The sequence below is a fragment of the Alosa alosa genome, chromosome 24, assembly GCF_017589495.1.
Source record: "Alosa alosa isolate M-15738 ecotype Scorff River chromosome 24, AALO_Geno_1.1, whole genome shotgun sequence".
NCBI lineage: Eukaryota > Metazoa > Chordata > Actinopteri > Clupeiformes > Clupeidae > Alosa > Alosa alosa.
This window is the reverse complement of record NC_063212.1, coordinates 36,572-62,128: the sequence shown is the minus strand read 5'-3', so window position 1 is coordinate 62,128 and position 25,557 is coordinate 36,572. Positions and strand designations below refer to the sequence as shown.

General features: G+C 40.7%; 1 protein-coding gene and 1 long non-coding RNA gene across 3 annotated transcripts in view; one reads left to right on the top strand and one right to left on the bottom strand.

The window, feature by feature from the left end:
- LOC125289408 (voltage-gated potassium channel subunit beta-3-like) overlaps positions 1–25,557 on the top strand; it is a 159,955-nt gene that overhangs the window by 100,365 nt on the left and 34,033 nt on the right. The window contains exons 8-9 of the mRNA XM_048236219.1: positions 648–734; positions 905–990. Coding sequence (XP_048092176.1) covers positions 648–734; positions 905–990 — 173 coding nt within the window. The remainder of the gene's footprint in view (positions 1–647; positions 735–904; positions 991–25,557) is intronic.
- On the bottom strand, positions 19,191–20,550 carry LOC125289409. Of its 2 annotated transcripts, none has more exons than XR_007192629.1 (5): positions 20,232–20,550; positions 19,970–20,134; positions 19,796–19,870; positions 19,629–19,696; positions 19,191–19,527 (listed from the first exon to the last, which is right to left on the bottom strand). It is a non-coding gene; the product is annotated as an uncharacterized LOC125289409 (long non-coding RNA). The 2 variants fall into 2 exon arrangements; XR_007192630.1 differs by having other exon boundaries at positions 19,191–19,518.

Sequence of the window (25,557 nt, the reverse complement as noted above, 5' to 3'; positions counted from 1 at the left end):
AAGTTTGTATTTACACCATTTTCTTTCTTTCCCAATAGCATTTTTTAAGCTAACTACGTTGTTGGTGCTTCGCTTTATGTGTAGGGACCCTGAGCAAGCTACTGACTAGGTTTGATGCTGTTTTGAACAATATTACTGGTTAAAAAAATGCTTTTTGGGAGGCATTTCGCTCATGGCCCTTAGCTAATCCACTGTTTGCGATTTGGGGCTGTAGCGTATACCGAAGTAAGCTCAAGTAAGTTGATCAATACTGTCTCCACGGCTTATATGATGTGTTTTAATGCAGAAAAACACTCTTGGGTCAATGTTTGCTGGAATTACACTTTAAGGAGAACATAGTGGGCTTGATCAAGCCGCGATACTGTAAAATCTTAAAAAATACTGTGATACTCATTTTTGGTCATACCACCCAGCACTAGTGTGTATCAATGGAGGCCAGTTAAGGCTACTGCTTTGTCCAGCTGTTATTATTCCTTCACTCACTAACAGGTAGCCTACATGTGACGGTGAAAGTGATATGTTCTAAGAGAACAGTATGTTGATGATGCTCAATCTCGACTGAGATAGTGCAATTATTATTTTGTTTGTTTGTGCGTGTATATGAAGGTATGTGTATGTGTTTGTGTGTGTTTGTCTGTGTGTGGCAGGTCTGCGCGGCTCTCTTTCCCGACTACAGATTGATTATGTGGATATCGTCTTTGCCAATCGTACTGATGTCAACACCCCAATGGAGGGTCAGTCTGTGTTTACATGTTTGTGTGTGTTTATGTGTGTTTGTCTGTGTTTATGAGTATAACTGCAGACATTTGAAGAATATGAGCTGTGGTGTCATCAATCTTTTTTTGTGTTTGTTTACTGTATAATAAGTTAAATGTTACATAATTTGTCTGTTTGTTTGTTGCAGAGGTGGTAAGGGCAATGACATTTGTGATAAATCAGGGAAAGGCCATGTACTGGGGAACATCAAGATGGAGTGCCATGGAAATAATGGTGAGATTTTTGTTTTTTGTGTAGCTGTTTTATTTTTTCCCCAGTCTGGTCCCCTCTCTCACACCAATTCTTTAACATATCCCTCTCTTACACTTCTCCATCTCCCCTCTCTCTGTCTCTCTCTCTCTACTATAACACTCCCCCTCTCTCTGTCTCTCTTTCTCAAATTAAAATTCAATGAGCTATTGTAATGACTGTTAAAGTTACTAATGGTGTTTGTGTGTGTGTTGGGGGAAATGGTGTGCATATGTGTGCTTATGTGGGTGTGTTTAAGTGAGTGTGTTTGTTTGTGTTTATGTGTCTGTGTGTGCTTGTGTGTGTGCGTGTGCGAGCCTGAGTTTGTATATTTATGTGTGTGTGTGCATGTCTGTGTGTCTTTATTTATTTGTGTGTGTTTGTGCGTGTGTGTTTATGTGAAGGGATGCAGTGGAGGCTAATCGCAAGTAAACGCAGTTTACAACCTCTAAAATTTCAGAAATAGAGTTTATCCACCTCTTATTATAGTTTGTCCACCTCAAAAGAGTTTATTCACCAAATGCAACTTTCAACATTCAAAAATCACACTGTATTACACATTCCACATTAACATGTACGGTCATCAACACTTTAGGAACCATTTAATAGCACTGGTATTGTTATAAACATTGAACACTAACCTCCACCATCATCAAACATGTTCTGAATGCCTTTTTTAAAAATCCGATACCGCATGGCACAGTCCACCTCACGAGGGTCACATAATTCATAGTTTACCCGCCTCTTATTTTACTACTACACCCCTGGTTATGTGTGTGCGTCTGGAATGATGGAATTTTGCCGACCCGTCATAATAAGTCAAGTCAAGTTAGATTTATTTGTATAGCACATTTAACATGCACAGAGTGCAACCCAAAGCGCTCCACATATAAGACATTGTCATTGACACAGACTAACAAAGACAATAGATGCCGGACGAGAATGGCATTAAGTCGCCAGCGTACCCGTGACACCAAGACATACATTTAAGAAATAACAAACACAAAAGATGCCAGGCGGAGCGGCGTAGTCGCCAACGTAGGCTACCCGTGACACCAAGACATACAAGACATACAACAAACAAATTAATAAATAAAATAAATAACAATTAAAAATAAAATTAGTCCAATTTCCAAACATTCCACAAACAAAATCCACCATTTTGGTGTTGAAATGTCAGTAAGAATTCATAGTAGTGGAATATCCATGTTGTTTTATTCATAATATGTTTTGGTAGATGTATAATCCAGCTCATACAAACATAAAGAATTAGAAACAAATACATTTCAAATTTCTTTCCGTGTGCTTTCCGTGTTCTGGAAGACGCATACTTCCTGCTACATACGAGTGAAGCATATCGGCGTGATCACGTTAGATTGAACCCACCCATGTGTCTCTGTGACCAATGGTTCTCGATATAACAAACCGCATGAAATTGGGCAAGCTGTCAATCAGGCACCCCAGCTCTGATTGACAATAACTCGAGCCTACAGCGATCCTCAGACCTTCAGCGATTTCACTGTAAGAGTCCTACAGAACACCCCTCAAACATCATGCAATGATGAAAATGGTTTCGTAGCTAAATTTTGATGGGAAATGTACTAATGCCTACTGACAATAAAAGTCTTATTACACATGAACCCCTTTGAGTAGAAGCACAATCTTGGTGTAAAATAAAAGCTAACATTCTGGAGATTCTAGTTTTATTATTATTATTATTATTATTCATTTGCATGGCAGTGACTGTCATAGAATCAAAGAAAAGGAATTACTTTTACACATGAATCTTCTCTTCTCTTTTGATCCTGTGAGGAAAATCTTGCCAGCCAAGGAGTGAAATGTCCAAAATCTTTCTTTTTAGTAAACTATTTGTACACAAACAATTTCAGTTTCATGTTGTGTCGAGCCTTCTTAAGTGTTTTAAAAATAGTGATTCGATGCGTATGTATCAAAATAGTAACTAACAATGCAAAATGCATGTTAACCATGTTACTTAGCTAACTTAGCTAATGTTTTCTAGGACTTATGCTAACAATGCTAACTATGTTGTGCTCGTAGCTATAGAGGTGCTAGTCCTTAAAAAAGGTTGTGTCTATGATCTGTATATGGACATAGCCTATTTGAAAAAATGACTAAATGACAACCCCTCCTTGCAAAGATCAGTGACCTAGACCGGGGGACAGATCAAAACTAAAAACAATGGTTTTTAGAAGACAAAACAGAAGACAAAACTCTGACTAAACCTATATGCGGCGGTCATAATAAATCAGTAACTTGCATCACTTTGACTTATTCTGATCCACCATTTAAGTTCTGCACTTCAAAAAACACTTATCTAATCAAATCTAACCAAGTGTGATTAATCTTATATCAAGATCAAAAATCTAGTTGGTATTTGTCACGTTACACACACACCTTGCTCTTGTTAACGTGGAGTTTATTATTCACACAAGCTAGTACAACCTATGAATACCACACACACATCTGTCTCTGTCTCATTCTCTAGTCGCCCCTCAGCTATGTCATCACCATAACCATACCAACATAGTTGGGCACGTTCGTGCATCTCACTACATCTCCCCCTTTTAAGACAATAAACTAGAATAACATCTACTCACTTCATTCTGAGCATCTTAAAACAGTTTCTTACTACCATTGCTACTATACAAACTTGTACCTAAGGAAGAATAAAAGCAATAAAATGCTTTCAATAATGTAAGCAAGCACATATTTCCTACTGATTTCCTGCTTTGAATGACTTTTGTATTTTAAGAGATTAACATGTCTTTAAGTGGCATGAAAAATAAGCCTATCAAATCGCCAACAACCCCAAAGGCAATGGGGGACACACACTGTTTATTTTGTGCAGCTAGGCTACTCAAGTGGCATTGATGAGTTAAACAGTCACATTTTTTTCCTACAGGTATTATATTGAGAGAAAATAGTCAGTTGTAAACAAAGAACTCTTCTTATGTAACCATTTCGTAAATGGACTGAAGTTGGCTCTAAATATCTACTTTGATCGATTATGCTAAACGTTAGCATCTCTATGGGATTTCTCATATACTTTAGCCATAAGCTAACACATTAGTTTCTATTCTGTAACTTGAAATACTAGTCTACATGATTGCTCTTTAACAAAACATCGAAGGAAATAACTGAAATGTACTCTGTTGGTCTGCTTAGTTTTACAGTGAATCCTAAGTAAAGGTTTGAAAGGAACTTCAGCTTCAGACTTTCTCTTGGGAAGCTTAGGTCTATCTTCTTTAATGTAGCTAGCTAGACCATGTCATTGCCACACACAAGTGGGGGCAGAATGGGAAATGTGTCATCATAATTATCTCATAATTACGAGATAATATGTCATAATTATGAGCTACTATCTTGTAATTATGACATATTATCTCGTAATTACGAGATAATTATGATGATGATTATCTCATAATTATGAGATAACCTGATTTTTTTTTGTGATGTGAATGCAATGCGCCACCGTACTTAAAACCCCAAATAAAGCATTATTTCATAAATCAATCATTGAGTCTGTATCTGATAGGTGGTCTGATTTCACGGCCCCTAGAGGTCACTCTGGTGGTCCCACCAGATGGAGCAGGCCGTACCGGTGTCCTCTGTAAGGTCTCTGGTGCAGTGGGCCCCGGTGAAGCCCCAGCACAGGTCGTGGACTGTCCATTGGCCGTGTCGGGCTGACCTCTGGCTGTAGCTGTGGCTCTGGGTAAAAATGAGTTTTTGTCATTATTAGGACAATAAACATAAACAAACATCAAGCTTCAATTCGGTTGTTTTTTGGGAGAAATAAGAAGAAAGGGAAACTGTGGCAGAAGCCAGTAACATCAGATACGGCTTTATGCCTTCCTTCCTTTCCGCTGCTACTGAAAACCCGATTGAAGATACGGTGCGAAGTCACGGCAAGCTGCCTTCTGACCAACCATCAACGTGGTTGTATTGCCGGCTGGAGTTATGTCTAGGCTAGCGTAGCCTAGCCTAAATGCCAAGATCAAGGAATGACATTATGCTGGTGCATTAAAGATAGGCTAATCTTGATAGCCTAGCCTAACTTAAAAGCCTTGCAACATAGGCTATTCAGTAACAAGCGGTGCATTAGAGCATGGCTTGTAGCCTAGGATATCTTAATTCACATCACAGAAAATGTTTCTCATGGGCCTATATGCTAGCTCTCGCCTGCAAATGATAGTCATTGACTGAAAACTACGCGAGTTTGTTGGAGCCGCAACGATACACCTTCCACACACACACCAGCAGCAGGAACGTACAGTGGGCATCGCTTTCAAATGGCCACTTCAGTCGTGCATTACGAGGCGTGAAGCTGCGTGAAGCTTTAGTACCACTTTCAGCCACTGTGCGTCGGCTCTGCCACTGTACATCGCTCTGCCTGCCGCCCCTTCTGAAAAAGCTTGATTTACCTCGATTAAGGCTACTTGGGTATGGTTTAAGGCTTGACTACACGGTGGTAACGAAAATCGAAATCGAAATCTGCTGTCTACATTATTGTCAGTGTTGGGGTAACGCAACTATGCAAATCAAAACAGTGGTGTAATAATTGAGCCAGTAGAGAAATAACTGTTCAGAATTAATCTGTAACCTTGGGTAGGCTTCTGCGACGTTTTTAACAGGCTACGCTATAGAGGCTTAGACAACTATGACCCACGTTTTGGTTTCGTAAATTAATTTGCCCTACTTCTTGACTGCAATGTAGTCAATTGACTGCTTGACATGTCATTTTTATTTTTCTGTACAATAAACAAATACATCTGCTTTATGCCGCAGAATTACGCACTTGGCCAGCCCAGAGAATAGAGAATGTACGCACGCAAGAATCTATAGGCTATTTGTTACCAGCAAACAATGTTTAATGCATTAACTCAAGACGTCAAACATTTTCTAAACAATACAAACAGAAAAGATGCAGCAGGCAGCAAATGTAGAAGAGTAATTTCCAGTGGAAGAACAAAATGCTGAATGAAGCCCAAAGATATGAAGGCATATCTGGCAAGTTGTTATTTTTGAAGACGTAAATGGTTGGGCTATAGGCCTAGTTTGCAAAGAAGGAGACATAAAGCGTGAGCATGCCACACTATCCACAGCTGTGGTAGCGGGGGGTAGGAGGATTACTGTTAGCGCAGGATTTAAATAAAATTCTTCAACAGAAGACCTGCCTCGAATGCAGGCTTGCCCAAAAAAAAAGGCCTGTGGTTTGCGCAGCCTACGATAAGTAGGTCTTAGTGAGTTAGGAGTCCTCTAGACTTCTTTTAAGCTGTGTCAGAGGTGGAAAGTTGCGTTCGTTGGGGGCAGGGCCGGATTAACAATTTATAGACCCTTGGGAACAAATGTCTGAAGGCCCCCCCTGCCCCCCAGCCAACGTGAATCAGGCGGTCAGTTAATAGGCCTATATCATGAAGATTTGTATTGCCATTTAAGGCACGAGCGCATCTGTGAGGCCAAGTAGCCCGTTTGTTTACAACTAACATTACATTTAATTAAACTGCTTATAGGCTATGCCGAAATAGTTTCAACATTTTGAATATCAGTGTCGGGTGAATTAGGAAATGCCTTATGGCTGAAAGCTGCTTAGGATCCCCCTGTCAAGCAATAACCATACAAAAAGTTAAAAACAGATGACATGATGCGTGTCACTGACATAATGCGCAAATAATATAGCCTAGATATTCCAATATATTCGAATACATGTTTATTTTAGAGGGGATATTCTAACATAATTTTTGAGCAATTTTGACAGCCCTAGTCCACTGTAGGCTACGCCAATCGTCTATTAACACCTTCCACCTAACCCCGGTGAGTGGGGGTCGCTATAATGCATGTGAAATAGCACCATTGAGCAGCCTATGCGAAACGGCCTTAAAATCGTTCCGTTGTTGTGTGCCTTCTGGTTTCTCCACCTACTGGTTTCCTTGCGCTTGCATGCGCTACAGCAGTTGTCAGACATTCACAAACAAGTTGTTTTAGGTGGTTTGAAGTCGCTTTTCATACGCCATGAGCCAGCTACATTACAGCCACTCGGACAAAAGACATGTAAAAATATATGTTTTGAAAACTAGCATTAAACTGGATTCGATCCCCGCCAAAAGCAAAACACGTGACTCTCTCCATCCTGATTCCCTACTCTTTGAGCCAACTAATATGTTACAATTTTAATCAATTAACTATTGTAGGCTACCATTAATTAATAACGAGGCAACACCCAGGTAACATGTTGTCCAGGCTATCTGAAACAAGGGGTTGCCTCTCATCTACAACAACTGGTTACCTTGGGCTGCTAGTCATCAGTGCACTTTGCACAGTAGGCCTATGCTATTCTTTGTGGTTGATCAACTAAAAATAAAAGATGTATTTGGTGATGATGTTATTGTAGGCCTAGTAGACCTAAATTCTGAGAAATTAAATGGTACGAGAAACGATCTACATAGCTAACCAGACCGCTGATGTCTTCAATGGTTGAATGAAGGGAGTTTGCAAAAATGAGTGTATTTTTCAAGTCAATAAACATTCTTCGTTTTCGAATGTCTTTGTCAGGGAACATCTGACTTTTAAAAACCATAGGCCTGGTAGTACTGTAGCTCAGACAAGGAGTTATAAGATAAAGGCAATACCATTTATGTCACCTAATGCAGTTCAGTGAATTAGCAAGATACCATCAGAAGCCAACAATCATAAAGCACCTGTGTGCGCGCGTGCACTCTCTTCCCTGCGCATGAAGCTGTCTGCATGTTGTAGGCTAGATTTGCGTGAGTTCTTTCTATCTGCTTTATTTTTGTGAGTTGCGACCACCTAGGCTATGTTATAGACGTTCTATGAGGTACCAGTGTTTAGCTGTGTCACAAAACAATAAGCTTTGTCAGACTACTTTTAAAATGATATTCAGGGCTATATACATTTTAAACATTCGGGCTGAAGACCCAACAAAGCCTTGCGTCAGGTGGGAAGTGTCAGGAATTTTCATACGAGAGTAGCTCTCATTGGTGGTTAGTATATGCAGTAGGGAATTGACAGCAACATATCGAATCACATTATGAGAGATGCTGAATTTAACATAAACTGCGATGTTTGATTTTAAATTAATGTAAATTTAGCCGAGACTGTAAGCTGGCACACGTGGGTGTTCAATATTTTCAGTGGGTGCCCGAGAGACGGAGCACCCACGGTTTGGCGCCTATGACAAGCGTATCTCGCGGTTGCATCCATTACAAACAAACATGCAATGTGAACGTCTGGGATTGGGGAGAGCACTAAATTCTCTTTTGAATAAGTACGAAGTCAAGCCTTTAAATGAAAAACACTCTTTAATAATCAAAAAAATAAACGCTAATGAAGTAAACTTGTGACCATCAAAAATTGTTTATCGCCTGTAACTCCGTGATAACAGGACGTAACAGGAAGGCATTTGGTTGAGCAACGGAGGTTAATATGCTCTATATTTTGTCCAAATGATGTCTGTCTATCATCGTTGAACTTGGAGAAAACCAGAATGATTAATTTGTCCTGCGCTTCCACGGCTGCAAACGGGATTAACTCGCCGTTAACCAAATATTTCTTTATTAGGGCAGGGCAGGCATATTTCTGGCTATTAAATTATTTCTAAACCAGTCTGCTAAAGTCTGTAGTGAAGTCTGTGTAGGGTTTTCCAGCTCCATTTCTTTTTATGAGACACCCTTCTCACTTGAGACCTCTGCCGGTTGTTGCAGCGTCACTGGAAAAATACAAATTAAAGTTGCGTGATGCCGCGTGATCCTGCGCGCGGACCGTGAGGGAAGCTTGCCTAGTCGAAGCACTGCCCACTGTAGTAATTTAGAGCCTACCTTTTGTTGAACCCTTGTTAAAACCCGTACCAAACAACTGACGAGAAAGCAAATCCATTAAATCTGCCATAAGTTTTTAAAACTTGCTGCCAGCTAGTCAAAACTCCGAAGTTGTTACAGGCTGTCAATTCTATCAATGCAAGCCTAAAGTTTAGTGTAGCTGCGGGTTAGTGGGGAAATTAAAGCTTGTCGCAAAGCAGGCAGCTTTAAATTGCAGTAATATAAAATGACCAAATAAAGGCAACCAATCACATCCTAATCTACCTAATTTGTGTGGGAGAACTTTGTTTTATCATCTGCATTTGGTTAAGTTTCCATTCTATCCAGGAAAATGTATAGGCCTACAGTGTTTAGGCTAATCATAATCATAATAAGACCTACACACATCATCAAAATGTATTCCTGATTTCATGATAATAATGGAAATACTGCAAGTAAAATCCCAAGAAATATTAATTCCTATGTTTTCACTGAAGCCTTTCAGCAGACATTAAGATGCTACAATGGGATGATTCTGAAATATTTATTGAAATAAACAAGCCAATGAGTATTAGTGCCTCATATCCAAACAGAAAAATATGCTTTATATTAAAACATCAAAACACTCTCATTCTTAATTCTGACATCTCAATGACTGTCTGTGTGGTAGTATGAGTATGAAATACAGATTTTTTTAAAAAAACATAATTTTCATAGGATGTTGATAAATGTGAAGCCATTTTATCATAGTGAGTCCAATAGGGTTATTATTGCTTTTTTGTAGATAGATTAATACAGGTATTCACTACAAAATGTGAAAATGACAATATTATACCTATTACTCAATTGTCAGGACATTAAGATAACTTTAAAGTAATTTTTCTTAGTTTTAAGGTCTTTTGCCTTAGTAGGGCAGTATTGGAGTTGCACACAAATTTTCCTCCAATGTGGGGACTTTGGTCCAAATCTGTCATCCCATCATTAATTGAGCTGGACTGGCCCCTGTTGCAGCAATGGGTGTTGCCTGGTAACACATCAGGGCGAGGTATGGGTCCGGTTGCTTCAGGAACCTTTTAGCAGTCTGGACTACTCTCTCAGCTGCCCCGTTCGCCTGCGGATAGTGGGGGCTCGAGGTTGTGTGTGTGAACCCATACTTTCTACTAAAGTCAGTATATTCGGCTGATGTGAACTGCAGGCCGTTATCGCTGACTAGTTCAAGAGGGACACCCCATCTGCTGAAGATACCTTTGAGGCGAGTGATGACCTGCTGGCTTGATGTAGAAGGTAAGTGGGCCATTTCGATGTATACGGGAATAGTAGTCCACTACTACCAAATACTGCTTCCCTTCTAGTTCGCATAAATAAAGTCTTACGCCAGCCATTTCGAACACAGGCAATGACCGTCTGAAGTAGTAGTAGTGTGGACGCCCAGGCCATAACTACTGGCGTCCGCGCTGACAACTGTGCGGCGGTTAGAGTCATAAAAGACCAGTGCTGGAGCTGATTAGAGCATGTCTTTGGGTTTCTGTAGCGCTCGCTCTTAGAGGTCACCCCATGCCCACTCACTATCCTTCTTGAGTAGGTCAGTAACTGGGTGTAGCACAGTTGAGAGGCCCAAGAGGAACCCTTCCCAAGTAGTTGATCATTCCCAAGACTTGGCGCAGCTCTCCCACATTAGTTGGGCTGGGCATCTCTGTGATAGCTCTCACCTGGCTTTTGTCTGGTTTCATGCGTCCACACTGATTATGTGTCCGAAGTAGCAAATCTCTGGCTTGTTGAAACAACACAGTTGTTCGGTTGACTCAGTTGACCCATACACAAGTACGTCATCCATCACGACAACGACTCCATCGTGACCCCTAAGCAGGTTAGTCATCAGTCTCAGTCATCAGAAAATTTCAGGGGCTGAAGAAATCCCAAATGGGAGCCTCCAGAAGCAGAACCTGCCCATGGGTGTAATGAAGGTGGTCAGTGTTTGGCTATCGGGTTCAAGGGGAATTTGCCAAAAGCCACTAGAGGCATCCAATGTGGAAAATACTTTGGCTCCGGCTAACTTAGGAGTGATGTCCTCCAGTGTAGGCAGTATGTATCTTTCCCGCTTGCCGGCTTTGTTAAGGCACTTGAGGTCAACACACACTCTGACCTGATCTTTATTCTTCTTCTCTACTGGCACCATAGGTGCACACCAATTGGTGGGCACCGTTACATGCTCTATGATGCCTAGTGCTAACATGCGCTTCAGCTTCGTTTCCGCCTTGGGCAGGAGGGGGAGTGCAGATTGCATTTAGTCTTTTAACTAGGCCCATTCTTTTGGCTACTCTTCCCCAGTAGATTCTGTGCAAACTGTCCTTTAATGACCGTTACCCAGAAGGCATACTTTTGTCACCTGTGCAGACTGGTAGCAAGGAATTTGCCAATACACTCTACCTCACCACTTGGGCTAGTGGCGCTGACTGTAGTCTTGGCTAATTTGGGCTTATGTGGCAGCTTATTGTATGTTCTCTCGGTCATAACAGTAATGTCTGCCCCCGTGTCTATCTTAATTTCAACTAGACTGCCATTCACGGGTAGTGTGACACGCCAGTCATCATTGAGATCTGGCTGCTCTATTACTGTGCGGGCATAATTTGTCACTGCTCCAATGAAGAAAGTTTGACCATCATCATATATTTCTTCTTGTGTCAAAGCCATTAATTCTTTAGGCCTATTAGTTTTGCATGAAACTTTTATAATGTCCCATCTTATCACACCTGCGACATTGCTTATCACGTGCAGGGCAAGTTTCACTTTTTCCATGTGTTCTTCCACACCTTGAGCATCCATTTTGTTTACTGTACTCCTCTCATTTTGAGCCACTTTGTCCCTGTCGCTGCCGCCTGCCCTTATCATGCATCCAGCCTGACTGTTTCGGATCCTTGTGCCTTACAGCATTCACTGAGCACTCGCCACGTATGTCCACACTCTGCTTTTTGACCTGTTCACTCTGTCGAGCTAGCTGGATTGCTTTCTCCAGTGTAAGGTCGGCCTCAAGCTGCAACATTTGCGATACATCTTCGTCTTGTATGCCAATGACGAGTCGGTCTCTTATCTGCTCGTCTTTTGTCATGCCAAATTCACAATATTGGGCTAACTCATACAGGCTTCTCACGAAAGATTCTACGGTTTCACCCGGCTTCTGTACACGCTTGTGGAAGATGTGAATTATGTTGCGTTTAGGCAAGTGTTCATCAAACTTTGCTACAACTGTCTTGTAGTCTAATTCTGGATGTTCTGCCTCTCCCACATACACAAAAGATTCATAAATCGGCTCCGCGTCCTTCCCCAGAAGGGAGTTAACTTGTACCTCACCGTTCTCTCTGTTGAGCTTGGAAGCCACTAGAAACCTGTCGAAGCGGCGCTTCCACACTGGCCATTCCGCCGGCTGGGTAAACTGTTCGGGTGGTCGAAACTTTGCCATCTTCGTTTTTGGCGTTTAGTCCGTGACTTCTGACACCATGTCACATTACACATACACTGTGCTCTTGTTAACGTGGAGTTCATTATTCACATAAGCTACTACAACCTACAGTGGGCATTGCTTCGATTTGGCCAGCTTCCCTCGTGGTCCGCGCGCGGGATCACACTGTATCACGCAACTTTAATTTGTATTTTTCCAGTGACGTTGCAACAACCCAAACAACCGGCAGATGTCTCTTGTGAGCAGGGTGTCTCGTAAAAAGAAATGGAGCCTGGAAAACCCTACACAGACTTCACTAGGAGACTGGTTTAGAAATAATTTAATAGCCAAAAATATGCCTGCCCTGCCCTAATAAAGAAACATTTGCTTAACTGCGAGTGAATCCCGTTTGCAGCCGTAGAAGAAACGCAGGACATGAAACATTCCGGTTTTCTCCGAGTGCAACGATGATAGACAGACATCATTTGGACAAAATATAGAGCATATTAACCTCCGTTGCTCAGCCAAATGCCTTCCTGTTACGTCCTGTTATCACGGAGTTACAGGCGATAAACGATTTTTGATGGTCACAAGTTTACTTAATTAGCGGTTTATTTTTTTTCATTATTAAAGAGTGTTTTTCATTTAAAGGTTTGACTTCGTGCTTATTCAGTAGAATTACGCACTAGGCTACTTGGAACGTAACACATTTTTGTTTGTGCGGGAGAGAGAATGACAGCGATTAACAAATTGCACTTGTTGCTGTTTACCAATAAATACTATATATTTTTGCAAACAACAAAAACAGAAAGGATGGAGATAGCAAAGCTAGAGATTGGGCAGGAACAAGGTCAATTAGTAGATATGCTTGTCAAAACATTAGGAGCTGGATGTGGATGCATGAAGCACAAGTATGCTTTACTAATGTTAAAGGAACCTTATGTAAGAAATGTATTTCAATTAATCATAAAATGGCCCTGATAAGTCACTAGACATTAAGAAATCATGTTTATTTCAAATACTTATATCACTGACAACAGCAGTAGTCCGGCCAGGATATTATCGTTTAAAAAGTGAAGTTGCAGCCCTCAAATGATGACTGTTGATGTTGTGTTTTGTCATGTCATGTTGTGTTTTGGCCTGATGCGCCACTCTCCACCTATCTAGTAATCACAGTCAGTAGTGTTTCGGCATCCGTGTTGGCAACCTCGAGTCAGGGGGGAGGGGGAGGGGATACACCACTCTACAGTAATTTGAAAGTGATTGCAGTACCAGTTTTGGCCACAATCTTACATATGATTCCTTTAAGCATGCACGCTGTTTAACATTACACGGTATACTAAAAGTAAGCCAAAGGTAAATGTAGCCTTTTTAGGGCTGTGTAAAGTTGACCAAATTACTGTAATATAGGCTGTTAGGCGTGAATAAAGTAGGCTACTTTGTTGCTACAACCCTTCCGACGTTAATGGGGACGATGTTGACATTTTCCCGTATTTTGGGTGAGAAACCCGGGGCATCTCCCTTATTTTCAATGTTCAATGTTGACAGCTATGGAACAAAAGAGAACGTAATATGGCGCCAGAAATCACATTCGCTCTAGAACCTTTGCTAGTGCCTATTTCCCTCAGTCTCCATTGAGTCTCTACGAAAGCCGCAGCGCGAGGCCTTGAGGGGTAAACGTGGTGTGCAGAGAAGGGGCCCCGAAGTGTGAAGACTGAGACTGAGAGCAACATGGAAAAATATGCACCTAGGCCACTTTGAAATGTTGCTGTTTTCATGATTATAAAATTTGGGTGACCCCCCCTCCTACACTAAAAAAAGTTGGGTGACACATACTTGAAGTACCATTACACATACTTGAAGTACCATTCATGATATGTTCAAATATTGAAGTCGTGGGAAGTTTACATAATTTAAGCTGTAGGATGTTTCATTCGTCCCCCATGCTGTCCCAACCAGGGTTAGATTGAAGGGAGGGACGATTGAAACCAAACACACGTTTGACTTCTCCTTAAATAACTCTTTAAAGGTTTTGTTCAGAGCTATACATGCAACTGCATTTGACAAAGGACAGATGTTTGTTGCTAGTGACAAAATATTAACTTTCAGTGTTTTTACGATGTCTTTGTCATGGGGAAGTGTTTTTCCCCATGCATTTATTCTAGTAACAGATTCATTTAATAATGTTACAAAGATACTACATCAATCCATATGTTTCATTAGGCTACTAGGCTATTTGTTTTGCCTTACTCTTGATTCATTTAGGCTAGGCCTTTTTATTCAGTTATTCATCATCTTCCGTCCTTGTGTAGCGCACGCATTCTCAGACCTGTCACCTGTCAATCATCGTAAGGGAGGTGTTTGGAATCATTCCCGCGTTACAATCATCAGCCAATCAAGGTGGTCACTTCAGTCAAGCTCGTGCAGGGGTAATAACGTCATCCATAGCAACAAAGACTCACTCACTCTTAGTCAAAGATTCTAGAGTGCTAGTCTAGTGTAGTGCTGGTGTAGTTTAGGAGTTGTCATTTTTCCTTACTAAGAGTAGGTCTGAAAGGCTTTGTGAATAACTTAATAAGAGAAACTCCTAGCTAAAATATTTTATTGCTATTTAGGAGTAGCCTACTCCTAGTGGTAAGATAAAAGGCTTTGTGAATATGGCCCCTGGTGTCTAACCCAATGCATAGCCCATTTACACAAAATAATGGTCAACATTACTGATGATCAATGTTATTTAAGAACATGCAGTGCGCGTAGGCAGGGCCGCGTTTGTGCATTGGGCAAAGGGGCTGCTGCCCCGGGCCCCGGCCACTAGGGGGCCCGGCGCGGGACATTTAAAAAAGAAAACAAATCTCTTATCTTCACCTGTCTTTCCCCTTATCAATGCATGCTATCCAAGACAACAATGGCTTCGCATGAGACAATTAGGAAATATGAAAGCGGAGCTCAAAAAAAGGCCTACTTCAGCCTACATTCAGAACCAAGAAACTGACATCTGGAGTCTTTCTCAGGTGTGTGTGCTCCTTTCGTGAGACAGAAAGAAAAACTGAATAGGCTATCCCTCCTGCATGCGGGCTTTAGCGGGCGGGAGTGGGACATCATGTTACAGATGCGGGCGGGAGCGGGACTAAAAATGACACATTAATGCGGGAGCGGGCGGGACAGAATATTGCGGGAGCGGGCGGGAAAATCAGTCCCGCGCAGACCTCTAGCACAAGGTTGGCAAGATTATTGTGCTTGTCAAAATGGCTAGCATTACCGCTGATTAAAGCCATACGTGAACGTAGCCTTGGCTAGAACAAAACTTAAGGTAACTTCAGCCTTTATAGGGCTATACAAAGTTGTCCAAATAAATAGGTTGTTGTTAGGCGTTGTTGTTGTAAAGATATTGCATGTGGATGTCATTAGCCTACTATGTAGACTACTTTTTAACTGACCAATGCAGGAACCTAACCGGGACAAATATTATCAAAGCGTTGAAAGTTAGGTGGGTGTGTGCGTACCATCCTGCAGGCGCCTTGTCCACTTTTTTCAAAACGAGGATCAAAATAGTGATAAGTACATGTCCGCCCCTGTCCCTGACAACGTTACCGTTATCGGCTCCAACACCCCCCTTGTTTGTATTTGATGTGGCTGGGCTGTGTGTGTGCGCTAGACTGCGTGTTTCAATGTATTTGACGTCGTGGCTGGCTAAGGCTGTGTGTTAACAATGTATCATGATGTGGCTGTGTGCGTGCGTGCCAAACTCTAGGCTACAATGTTTCATGAGTTCAGAGTTCGGGAGTTGCACATTTTAGGCTGACCTGGGTACCACTGGCAGTTTTTTTCAAGCCTTAGTTTAAGTAATTCATTGATGGTAATAATATAATATTTCATGGTTGATTTTTTTTTTTTGTGCATTGCCCCATGTTTGTAGGCTAGGCCTACTTGTTTTTTGTATGTTGGTACAATTGTATGTTGGTTAACAGTTCCACAATATAAATGCAAATTTCATTTTTACATTATCTGTCATAATTTAATTGCCTCTCTCCCTCTCTCTGTCTTACGTATATTGATAATAATAATAATAGCAATATATATTGAAAAAAAATGGGGGAGGCCTCTGCCCCGGGCCCCAGATGACCTCAACCTGGCCCTGGCGCTTGATAGTTCAGATCTGTTTCCCTTTGGATCTTGTTTGGTCGACATATTAAAACAGTGATCAATAAAGTTCTCAAGATCCTCAATAGTGTTTGCCAGTATGATTTCCACATTAATTACAGCACATTTAATTAATCTTAATGGAACAGCGTTTCTCGCTCACACATTCACTCCACCTGCTCCCACGTCATTTCCCCTGACTAAAGTGTTGTGAATATTTTCCTTTCCATATTAAAAATCCCAGGGGACACGAATCAGGAGAAGGAAGATATACAATATAAAAGTACTTTATTATAAATGTTAACTCAAGTATGATCTTCCGACAAAAATGTGCATTTTTTTGTTAGGAGAGGGGGAGATAGAGAGCGCGTGCATAAGTGACGATTATTTCTGGTGGTAGCAGAGTAATGGATACCTACAACAATTGTTTTGAATAAGACAAAACAAACATGTCGGCAACGAATGAAATGTTAGATATCCCGCTGTAGGTATCCCCGCACTGTCCAAGTGAAATACATCAACCTATTCTGTTCTTGCTGTTTTTCTCACGATATAGCCCATACTGAAACTATAGAAAGCCCCAGACAAATAGGCAAGATGTTTTGTGGTGCGTCAGAAAATTAGACATTTATTTTTTTATTTTTTCCCGAAAAGTGGGGTAGCCACTGGCCTCGTGACCCAGTGACGTTGGAAGTGGGGGTGCGGCCGCGGATAATTTGCAGCACAATTGAATGGTAGCCTATTATGGAACCACGGACTGAAAGAAAAATAAACTAAAAAATGTTCCTGATTTGAAAATATTTCTTAACTCATTGAGTGCCAAAAACGTAATATTACGTTTTTAGCTTTTTTTTTAATTACGAAACTAGACACTCTAACACACCTTATATGTGATTTTGGGAACTCTGTGATGAATGGAAATATATGACAATCGAAAACTCATGAAAATGCACAATCTGGACATTTTATCTGGACATTTTATCATAACTCGGTTGCCGCTTTGGGTCGAATCAGTGACGCATGCACGTCAACTCAAAACCAGGCCATTTTCGTGGGTCTATCACTAGGTGTCAGTCTCGCCAGGTCTCGCTGATCACTTCCCGGAAAGTTTACAGGCAACACTTCATATTTCATGAAAGAAGTTATATCTCCATTTCTAGAAAAAAAACAGCGATTTTGATGAAAACTAGCCACTGTTTAGCTTGGGATTTCTCAGGAACAGAGGCGTGTAGAAATACACGGTTTGCACCCACTGAGAGCTTAAAGGCTCACCTTTTAAACGAGCCATTGTTTGTGTTCATAGCTATAACACAGAATATGCTGTGGCTGTACAAAAATCATCAACAATGGTCTAGATTGCTGGCACTCTAGGACAAAGCTTCCGAAAACAGCTTGGCATTCAATGAGTTAATTTAATGTTATCAAATAAAGAGACATGCAATTAGGGGGTAGTGGTGTCAGCGCTCATTCAATGTGCGCGTCTGTGCAAGTAAAACTGAACCACTGGAGATGACATGTGTAGAAGCAACAAACAACATTATTTAAAACAATGAACAAAGCTGATCCTTGCTGTCCATGAAAACAGCAATCTAATCAAAAAATGGAAATAACAGGTCTTTGAATTGACAACAGGTCTTTGAATAGACTGTTGTAGGCCTAGCAAATATTGTGGCAAATAGCCTATGGTGATGACACGGCTTTTAAAACATTTATTTCACTCTCGCTGGAGAACAGGCTGTTGCGCAAACAAATGAATTAGGGTGATGATCTGCCAAAAGCTATGGTTTTGCTTACCCATTTGCACAATAAATAATTTCTGAAAGGTTCTCTCGGTTGTCACGGAATAAAAATAAAAATAGCTCCCGGGACACAATAGAAAGATGTCTGGGACAGTAGAAAAAGTGTCAAATTTCAAAATAGGTACTTTTTTCCTAAACTATTCACAAACGTATCTTTCTTGTCTGAATAAAATAATAGAGAAAAATGTTAACAGAGAAAATACAACAGGTTTGACCTGGCGTAACGGGCAGCTGGCAAAAGCAGCGTTAGCCAGCTGAAAGGGTTTTTATACAGCTTTACAACAGTTTTACTGCTGTTTGATTTTCTTATTGGTACAAATACAGTATAAGATACGTTTATGTGGTGGGTGCTTGTGTTTCTTTAGGAATCTGCCATCTTGATTTGTATAGAAATTAATATTAAAGGGACACCAGGCAAGCCTGATGCTTTTTCTCTACGAAACTCCCCCTCGCTCGGTCTGAAGCTCTTTCCCTTTTCTTTGCGTCTTCCGTCAAGGATTTTCGCTGCTTCTTAGCCGGCTCTGCCATTATACACACGTTTGCAACAATCTCTAGCGTTTCATTAGCCTGCCTCTGTGCTGTAAACTGATCCTGCTTCGGTCGGCGGGTAGGATTCACCGAACTTGCAAGTGGGATATTCTTCATACAGGCACACTGTAAAAATTATAAGATCCTGGAGGAACTTTTAGGGGTTCTTCAATTTGAAACTGTGGGGGAACCTCAAAAGGTTCTTCGAAGAACCTTTAAAGAAAGGTTCTTTGAAGAACCTTTTCAAAGGTTGCTTGAGGAACCTTTTGAAGTTCATTACAGAACCTTCATTATTATTAACCTTTATTATTATTATTATTATTATTATTATTATTATAATGTATTAACCTTTATTGTTATTATTCGTTTTATTATTATAATGTGGGATAAATGTACATGAAACAACAGATGTATTTAAGCAAGAATTTAATCAAAAGTGTCAAAGCATGTCAATGGCAAAATATTAGGAATACTGTACATGAAAGGATGGACAGATAGATACATACATAAATAAATATATAAATAAACAAATAATACACAGGCTACATAGATGAAGGCATGAATGAAAACATCTATTAAACAATGCTATTAACAACATCACAATTTTAACTTCCTGATCTAAATGAAATAGTCAATAAATGATTGATGAACTGCTAGCAATGCTCCAATGCCCATCAACACATCTTCTGGTGTTATGACGTCTTGTCCGTCCATGCAAAGTGTAATGGTGGTGTCTTCCTCAAAGGGGTTGCCTCATGCATAGGGTAGGTGCGGGTGTCTTTGATATCTGAAAAGTGCAGAATAACAGTATTTAGAATGGTGATTGGTGATATTCAAGCCCATTGGCAGGGGAAGTTTCTAACAGTGTCAAATGACTGGTACTCTTACCTTATCCACAAGTATGAGCCTGTCAGGATTGTCCCCAAACAGATATGGCCGCTCTGCTGCAAAGAGTCCTGAATTTGAACAATACACTGGATAAGTCTTATAGCACTTGTAATTCATACAGTTTTATAGCAGTAATGACATGAAGTGTAAATAAAACTTCTTAATACCTTTGTATATGTAGGTTGTTTCCTCACAGGCCTGATTTAGTGCATATTGGTACTTAGGTCAATGTTATGCAGGTGCTGAATTTGAGAAAAGATGAGAACAAATGACATGTTTGCTTGGCAGAAGAACATCTGAAAAATAATTTGCAGTGAACTAAATGCCAAATGTTAACTCACAGTTCAAATGTGGTGTAAAGCTGGGTATTCGGTAAGGATTTCCTGTGTGGACTGGCGTTGAATAAATGCCACTCTGTCACTGATTGTTCTCCTCATTCTGTTTTCAATCGTATTTAGATCAGGGTTTACTTTTCAACACTCCTCCTTCATTTTTGTCTCATTGTCCTGTAAGTGTTACATTCAATTTAAAGTAAAGGTCAATTTGGTTAAAGAAATGTAATAGTAGTAATATATGGTGTTTAATCATCATCTGAAAACTTACATTGGATTTGGATCAGCTTTCATCACCGAGAACATCTACAATCTGTCAGTGTAAAAAGATCATCAGTGAACATCACGCACACACACACACGCACACACACACACACACACCATACCCAAATTACAGTGTTTGCATCCTGGGTAGCAGGCATCTGTGTGAATAGAAAAAAAATAAAAAATAAGTGCAGTTTCCCTCACAGTGGATTGAGTTTTGTCCTGGAATCAAAGTAAACATCAATAAGGATCACAGTGAAGTGTAATTCTGAAAGCTTCTGCTTGAGATACAGATGCATTGAGTGATGAATTTTGTCTTTTCCCATGCTTTGCTTTCGATGGTATCAATTTAAGGAAGGCTCGGTGGGATTCTCTCCTTCTTGATTTGTTTTTAGCATTCCCAACCAACTATAATATGAAAGGTTATCCAACAACCTGAAGAGACTACAACAACCTGAATACCCCTAACAGGAATATCCCATCCCATTATCCCTATTTGTTAGGTGCACTAAAAAAGGACCCTCACTACAGCCACTAGTGTCATGATACTGGATACCTTTGAAATTAAACATTGAGATGGAGTAGCCTATATTTTAAATGACTGGTTGTTGTTTTGCATGAATGCAAATGAAGAACACTAAGTAAAGCTGTACCTCATGCTATATACACTTACCACATTGAAATTGAATCAAATAGCATCTAGGACCTGTAGCCTATAGCTTCTAATCTGTGTGCAGCAGTATGAGCGTCAGGACTTCCTCCATTAATGTTAGCTTTCATTTCAGGAGAGTTGGAAACACGGGAAGTTGAAAAGTCTGTGCTGAAGGAGTAAAATAAACAGAATATTTGGCTAACATTCAGTTTAAACATAGCATACAAGCCAAGGCATAATGCGATCTTATAACTTAACAAACTAACGGTAGGCTAAATAAGGCTAAGCTCTAACATTAACGTTATGTTAAACAAAAAGTTAAGATTAACGTTCACTAACGATGACACGTTGACCTAACCTTTAGTTGTATGCTATAGCCTATAATGAGGTTAACGTTATGGTTAAAACGTCTCGTTTCCATTTAGGATATGTATCATTTAAGGTATAGTTTCTGACAAACGTCAACATTAAAAAAGCTTGAGATAGGGCTGTCAAAATGTTGCACTCACCTCCTGTAGTAACGTTGACTCAACTGTCAAATTCTGTTGCCATTTTCAAAGAAGATTCAACACGCGCGTCATCGCCTCGAGCAACACCTGTGCGCCCATCGAGTTATCCGACCGTGTTCTGCTGCTATTTTGGCATAGACTAGGCAGCAGGCCTAGCCTATAGTTTATTACACACAATTAACAAAACACCACACAAGTAGCTGAATGCTTCAGCTCTTTTGCGCAATGAAACACTAGTCAAACTATAGGCGATTATTCATCAAAACTCTTATTTTGTTGGCATTGCCTAGGCTACAGGTCTACCCATCATATTATCTGATAAGGCTATGTTTTGAATCAGTTAGGCCTAGGCTACATAGCAATATAGGCCTGCAAAAGATAAATTCAAGAAAAATATTCTTTCTCAGCTGGAGATCCTCCAAAAACCTTGATTAAATTGGGTTCTTTGAAGAACCTCCTTTCATACTGAAAAATCGTTAAGGTTCTTGCAGAGACCTCTAAGAGCATCAAGGCACGTTTGAGTTCTCAGAAGAGCCCCTGGGTTCTTGGAGTAACATTGAGGTTCTTCAAGGAACTATCCAATTTTTACAGTGCAGTAGGGGCGAGCGAGAGAGCCTTCATTCGCCCCGAAATGAGTCATTTAGCCATATACCGACTTACGAAGATGATTAATTAACATGAAAACGTTGCCTGGTGTCCCTTTAAGTGACACATAGGCCTACACATAAAAGGGCGAAAATAGGGTGGTAATAGGTCAGTTTTCCGATTTTCCTAGGTTAACCTTACCAAACTAGCAAGCACACTGCAAAAAATAAAATCTAACAAAGTCAAAGTCAGCTTTATTGTCAATTTCTTCACATGTTCCAGACATACAAAGAGATCGAAATTACGTTTCTCACTATCCCACGGTGAAGACAAGACATATTTTACCAATTTAGGTCCACAGACAAACATAACATTCAAGTAAACAAAAAGTAAGTAAATAAGTAAATAATGGGGGCACATATAATAATGAAAAAATAAGAGCAGCAAAATTTGGTTGAAATTGTGCATAGACAGTCAATAAAATACTAGTGCAAAGTCAGGCCAATAAAAGGCTTGGGTAGTTCTGTTTGACCTAAGTAAGAAAGAAAGTGGCATAGTGGTGCAAGTTATGTAAGAGCAGCAGAAGTGTTGTGTTTTCAGGACAACAACACCAAGTTGTAAAAGTGTGCAAGTGTGCAAGTGGAGTAGTGCAGGCTGACCATTGTGGGTCCAATGTCCAGGATGTTATGTAGCTGAGGGTGGAGGGGGAGAGGAGGGAGAGAGTTCAGCATCCTTACAGCTTGGTGTATGAAGCTGTTGGTGAGTCTGGTAGTCTTGGGGCGCAGGCTTCTGTACCTCTTCCCAGAGGGCAGTAGATCAAACAGATTGTGGCGGGGTGACTTGCATCACTCACAATTTTGGTTAAGCCTTCTTGGGTGAGGTGGGTGGTGTAAATGTCCTTCAGGGGGGGAGTGAAGCACCAATAATCCTTCCAGCTGTGTTCACTATGCGCTGCAGGGCTTTCCTGTTGTATTCAGTGCAGCTTCCGCCCCACACAGCGATACAGCTGGAGAGGATGCTCTCAATGGTGCCTCGGTAGAATGTGGTCATGATGGCTGGTGGAGCACTTGCTCGCCTGAGTTTCCGCAGGAAGTACCCAAGTGTTATTAATGTTATATTAAGATCAAACAATCTATTTGGGATTATTTTTAGTGTGAAGAAGCACTCTTTCGAAAAATAATGACTTAATTGACTTAATTTAGAAAGACTTATCAAGACAAATTTACTTAATGCACTGGCAGCCAAATTTGCTTGTTCTTAGGACAAATTTGCTTAACGCACTGGCAACCAAATTTGCTTGTTTTCAGGACTCTACTAAAATAAGTTAAACTCTTCTTAAATTAAGTCAAATGATGTTACAAGAAAGTGCTAGGTAAGTCTCTTTATACTTAAAACAATACTGTAGTGAGATGCACAAACGTGCCCAACTATGTTGGTATGGTTACGGTGATGACATAGCTGAGGGGTGAATAGAGAATGAGACAGAAGGCCCTTTCACACTGGCGAAATCGCCGCGATTTTATGTACCAGAATCGCGGAACAACTGTCCCTTTCACATAGACCGAGGCGGAACGGCGGGACAAAGTGTCTCGCCAAATTTACTACCAAGCCCCCTAGACATTTTGCCGAGTTTTTTCATTCCGGCACCAGTGTGAATGGGTCAAGGCGAAAAGGGGAATCTGGGCGGGCATTTCGATTCGGGCGGGCATTTCGATTTCGATGTCCAGCCCACCACAGGAGATTGCAAAAAAATCTAACTGATCAAAAGCAGCAATAGCAGAGACAGCACATTATGTCAATCTATAAATTCACAAAGTCTCCAGTCATTCAATGCCTGCTAGAGTTGCCTGTAGCTTGGAATGCAATCAGTTGCCATAATAGGCTATCCTAAAATCCAGCGAAAAAACAAAGCATGAACTCATGAGCGTCTGTCTGCCCTATATGTATATTCTCTGATTGTAATGCTTACAGATATCTAGACGATATTTGTAACATTTGTTTTGTATTTGGCCTGTTATAAAATCATGTAAACCTATTGAACAATTTAAACACATTAGGAATCGCAAAGTTGGAGACATGCATAAAGACATTGCTGCAAATTTTAAAACTGGATTACTCTTGAATGGCTAACTGTACAGGGGCATGCTTTACACCTTTGTGTTCGGTAAGGTCTGCTGTTTATTCTGATATATGGTTTGTCTTGTGTTGTGGTAAAGTTCGTGAAGTATTCCACCAAGATGAATGGGTAGGGAGACTGGCGCAAAAAAAATTATGATTAAATTAAAGTTACTTTTCTCGCGAACCGTTTACCACAACAACTAACCACTAACTGTGCATCATTTGCCCCAATTTTGGAAATTCAACTTGTGCCCAATTTTAAAATGTGACAATACTAATGAAAAGAAAATGTGTAGAATATTAGCTGGATTGAATAGTATCTAAGGGGTCCACCAAGCCTCTAAAGTTGCTTCTTAGCAGAGCCTGTATCCCGCTCTGGAAAAATCAATTTTTAAGTAAATAACTTCCAAAATAATGCATTTAGGCCTACAGTGTCAATGAGAGTTGAATATAAATGTGGCTATTGCACATCTTTTGATACCAGTCTGATATCTCTAGCTTCATTGGTTTCTAAAATATTGCATTTTCCCCCATTTTGAAGCGTAGCGGATATGTCCCAATATCTATAAAAAAGCAGATGTGAAGGTAGTCCAGTCATGGTCTTATATGAAAATCCTTTTTCATATTAATATAAAAGTATAACTATAAGTATATATGCTCTTTTTGATCTCGTGAGGGGAAATTTTGGTCTCGTGCATTTATCCCAATCCGTGAATTAGTGAAACACACTCAGCACACAGTGAGGCTTACACACTAATCGGCACAGTGAGCTGCCCATAACAGTGGCTGGGAGCAGTGAGGGGGTTGCCAGTAGGTGCCAGTAGGGGGGGTTACAGTAGGTGACTTCAGCCATGCCTACTGGTCGGGTTTGAACCGCAACCCTCTGGTTACAAGTCCGAACTGCTACAAAGATCACACACTCTTTACATGTTTCCTTCCTCTTCCCTCAGGTTTAGTGTTTTCTTTCTGTCTGCTTCCACCACCTGCAGAACATTCTGGTAGTTATACTCCTCTTGCAGAGCCTATGTAGTCTGTGCTGAGCTTCACATTCGCTCCTTCGTCATTGACCACATGCATGGACTCTTAGTGAATCAAGGCCTCATCTTGGTGGTTGCAGTGTTCAGTGGCTGTTGACGATCATGGAACGACCTGCAGTTCTTCAAGAATTTGGTTTCGGTATTCACATGTTTCAGCAGTGATCTCCAGGAGTGCAATGAAGGCCTTTGAGAGACACCAGTGATACTTCAGCACAAGAAATCCCTGGCCACCAGCTTGCCTGCTGTCAAACCATCTACCTCCTGCACATGTCCAAATGACAGATATGGCTCAGGTTTCGGCAAGCCCAAATTTCCAGGAAAGATAACCCAAAAGACGCTACACTAGCAAACCTGGGACCTGATTTGTGGTATATCTTTAATCTTCTGCAGCTGGACCCTCTTTCCTCACCACTGACATCTCAACCTGGCCTG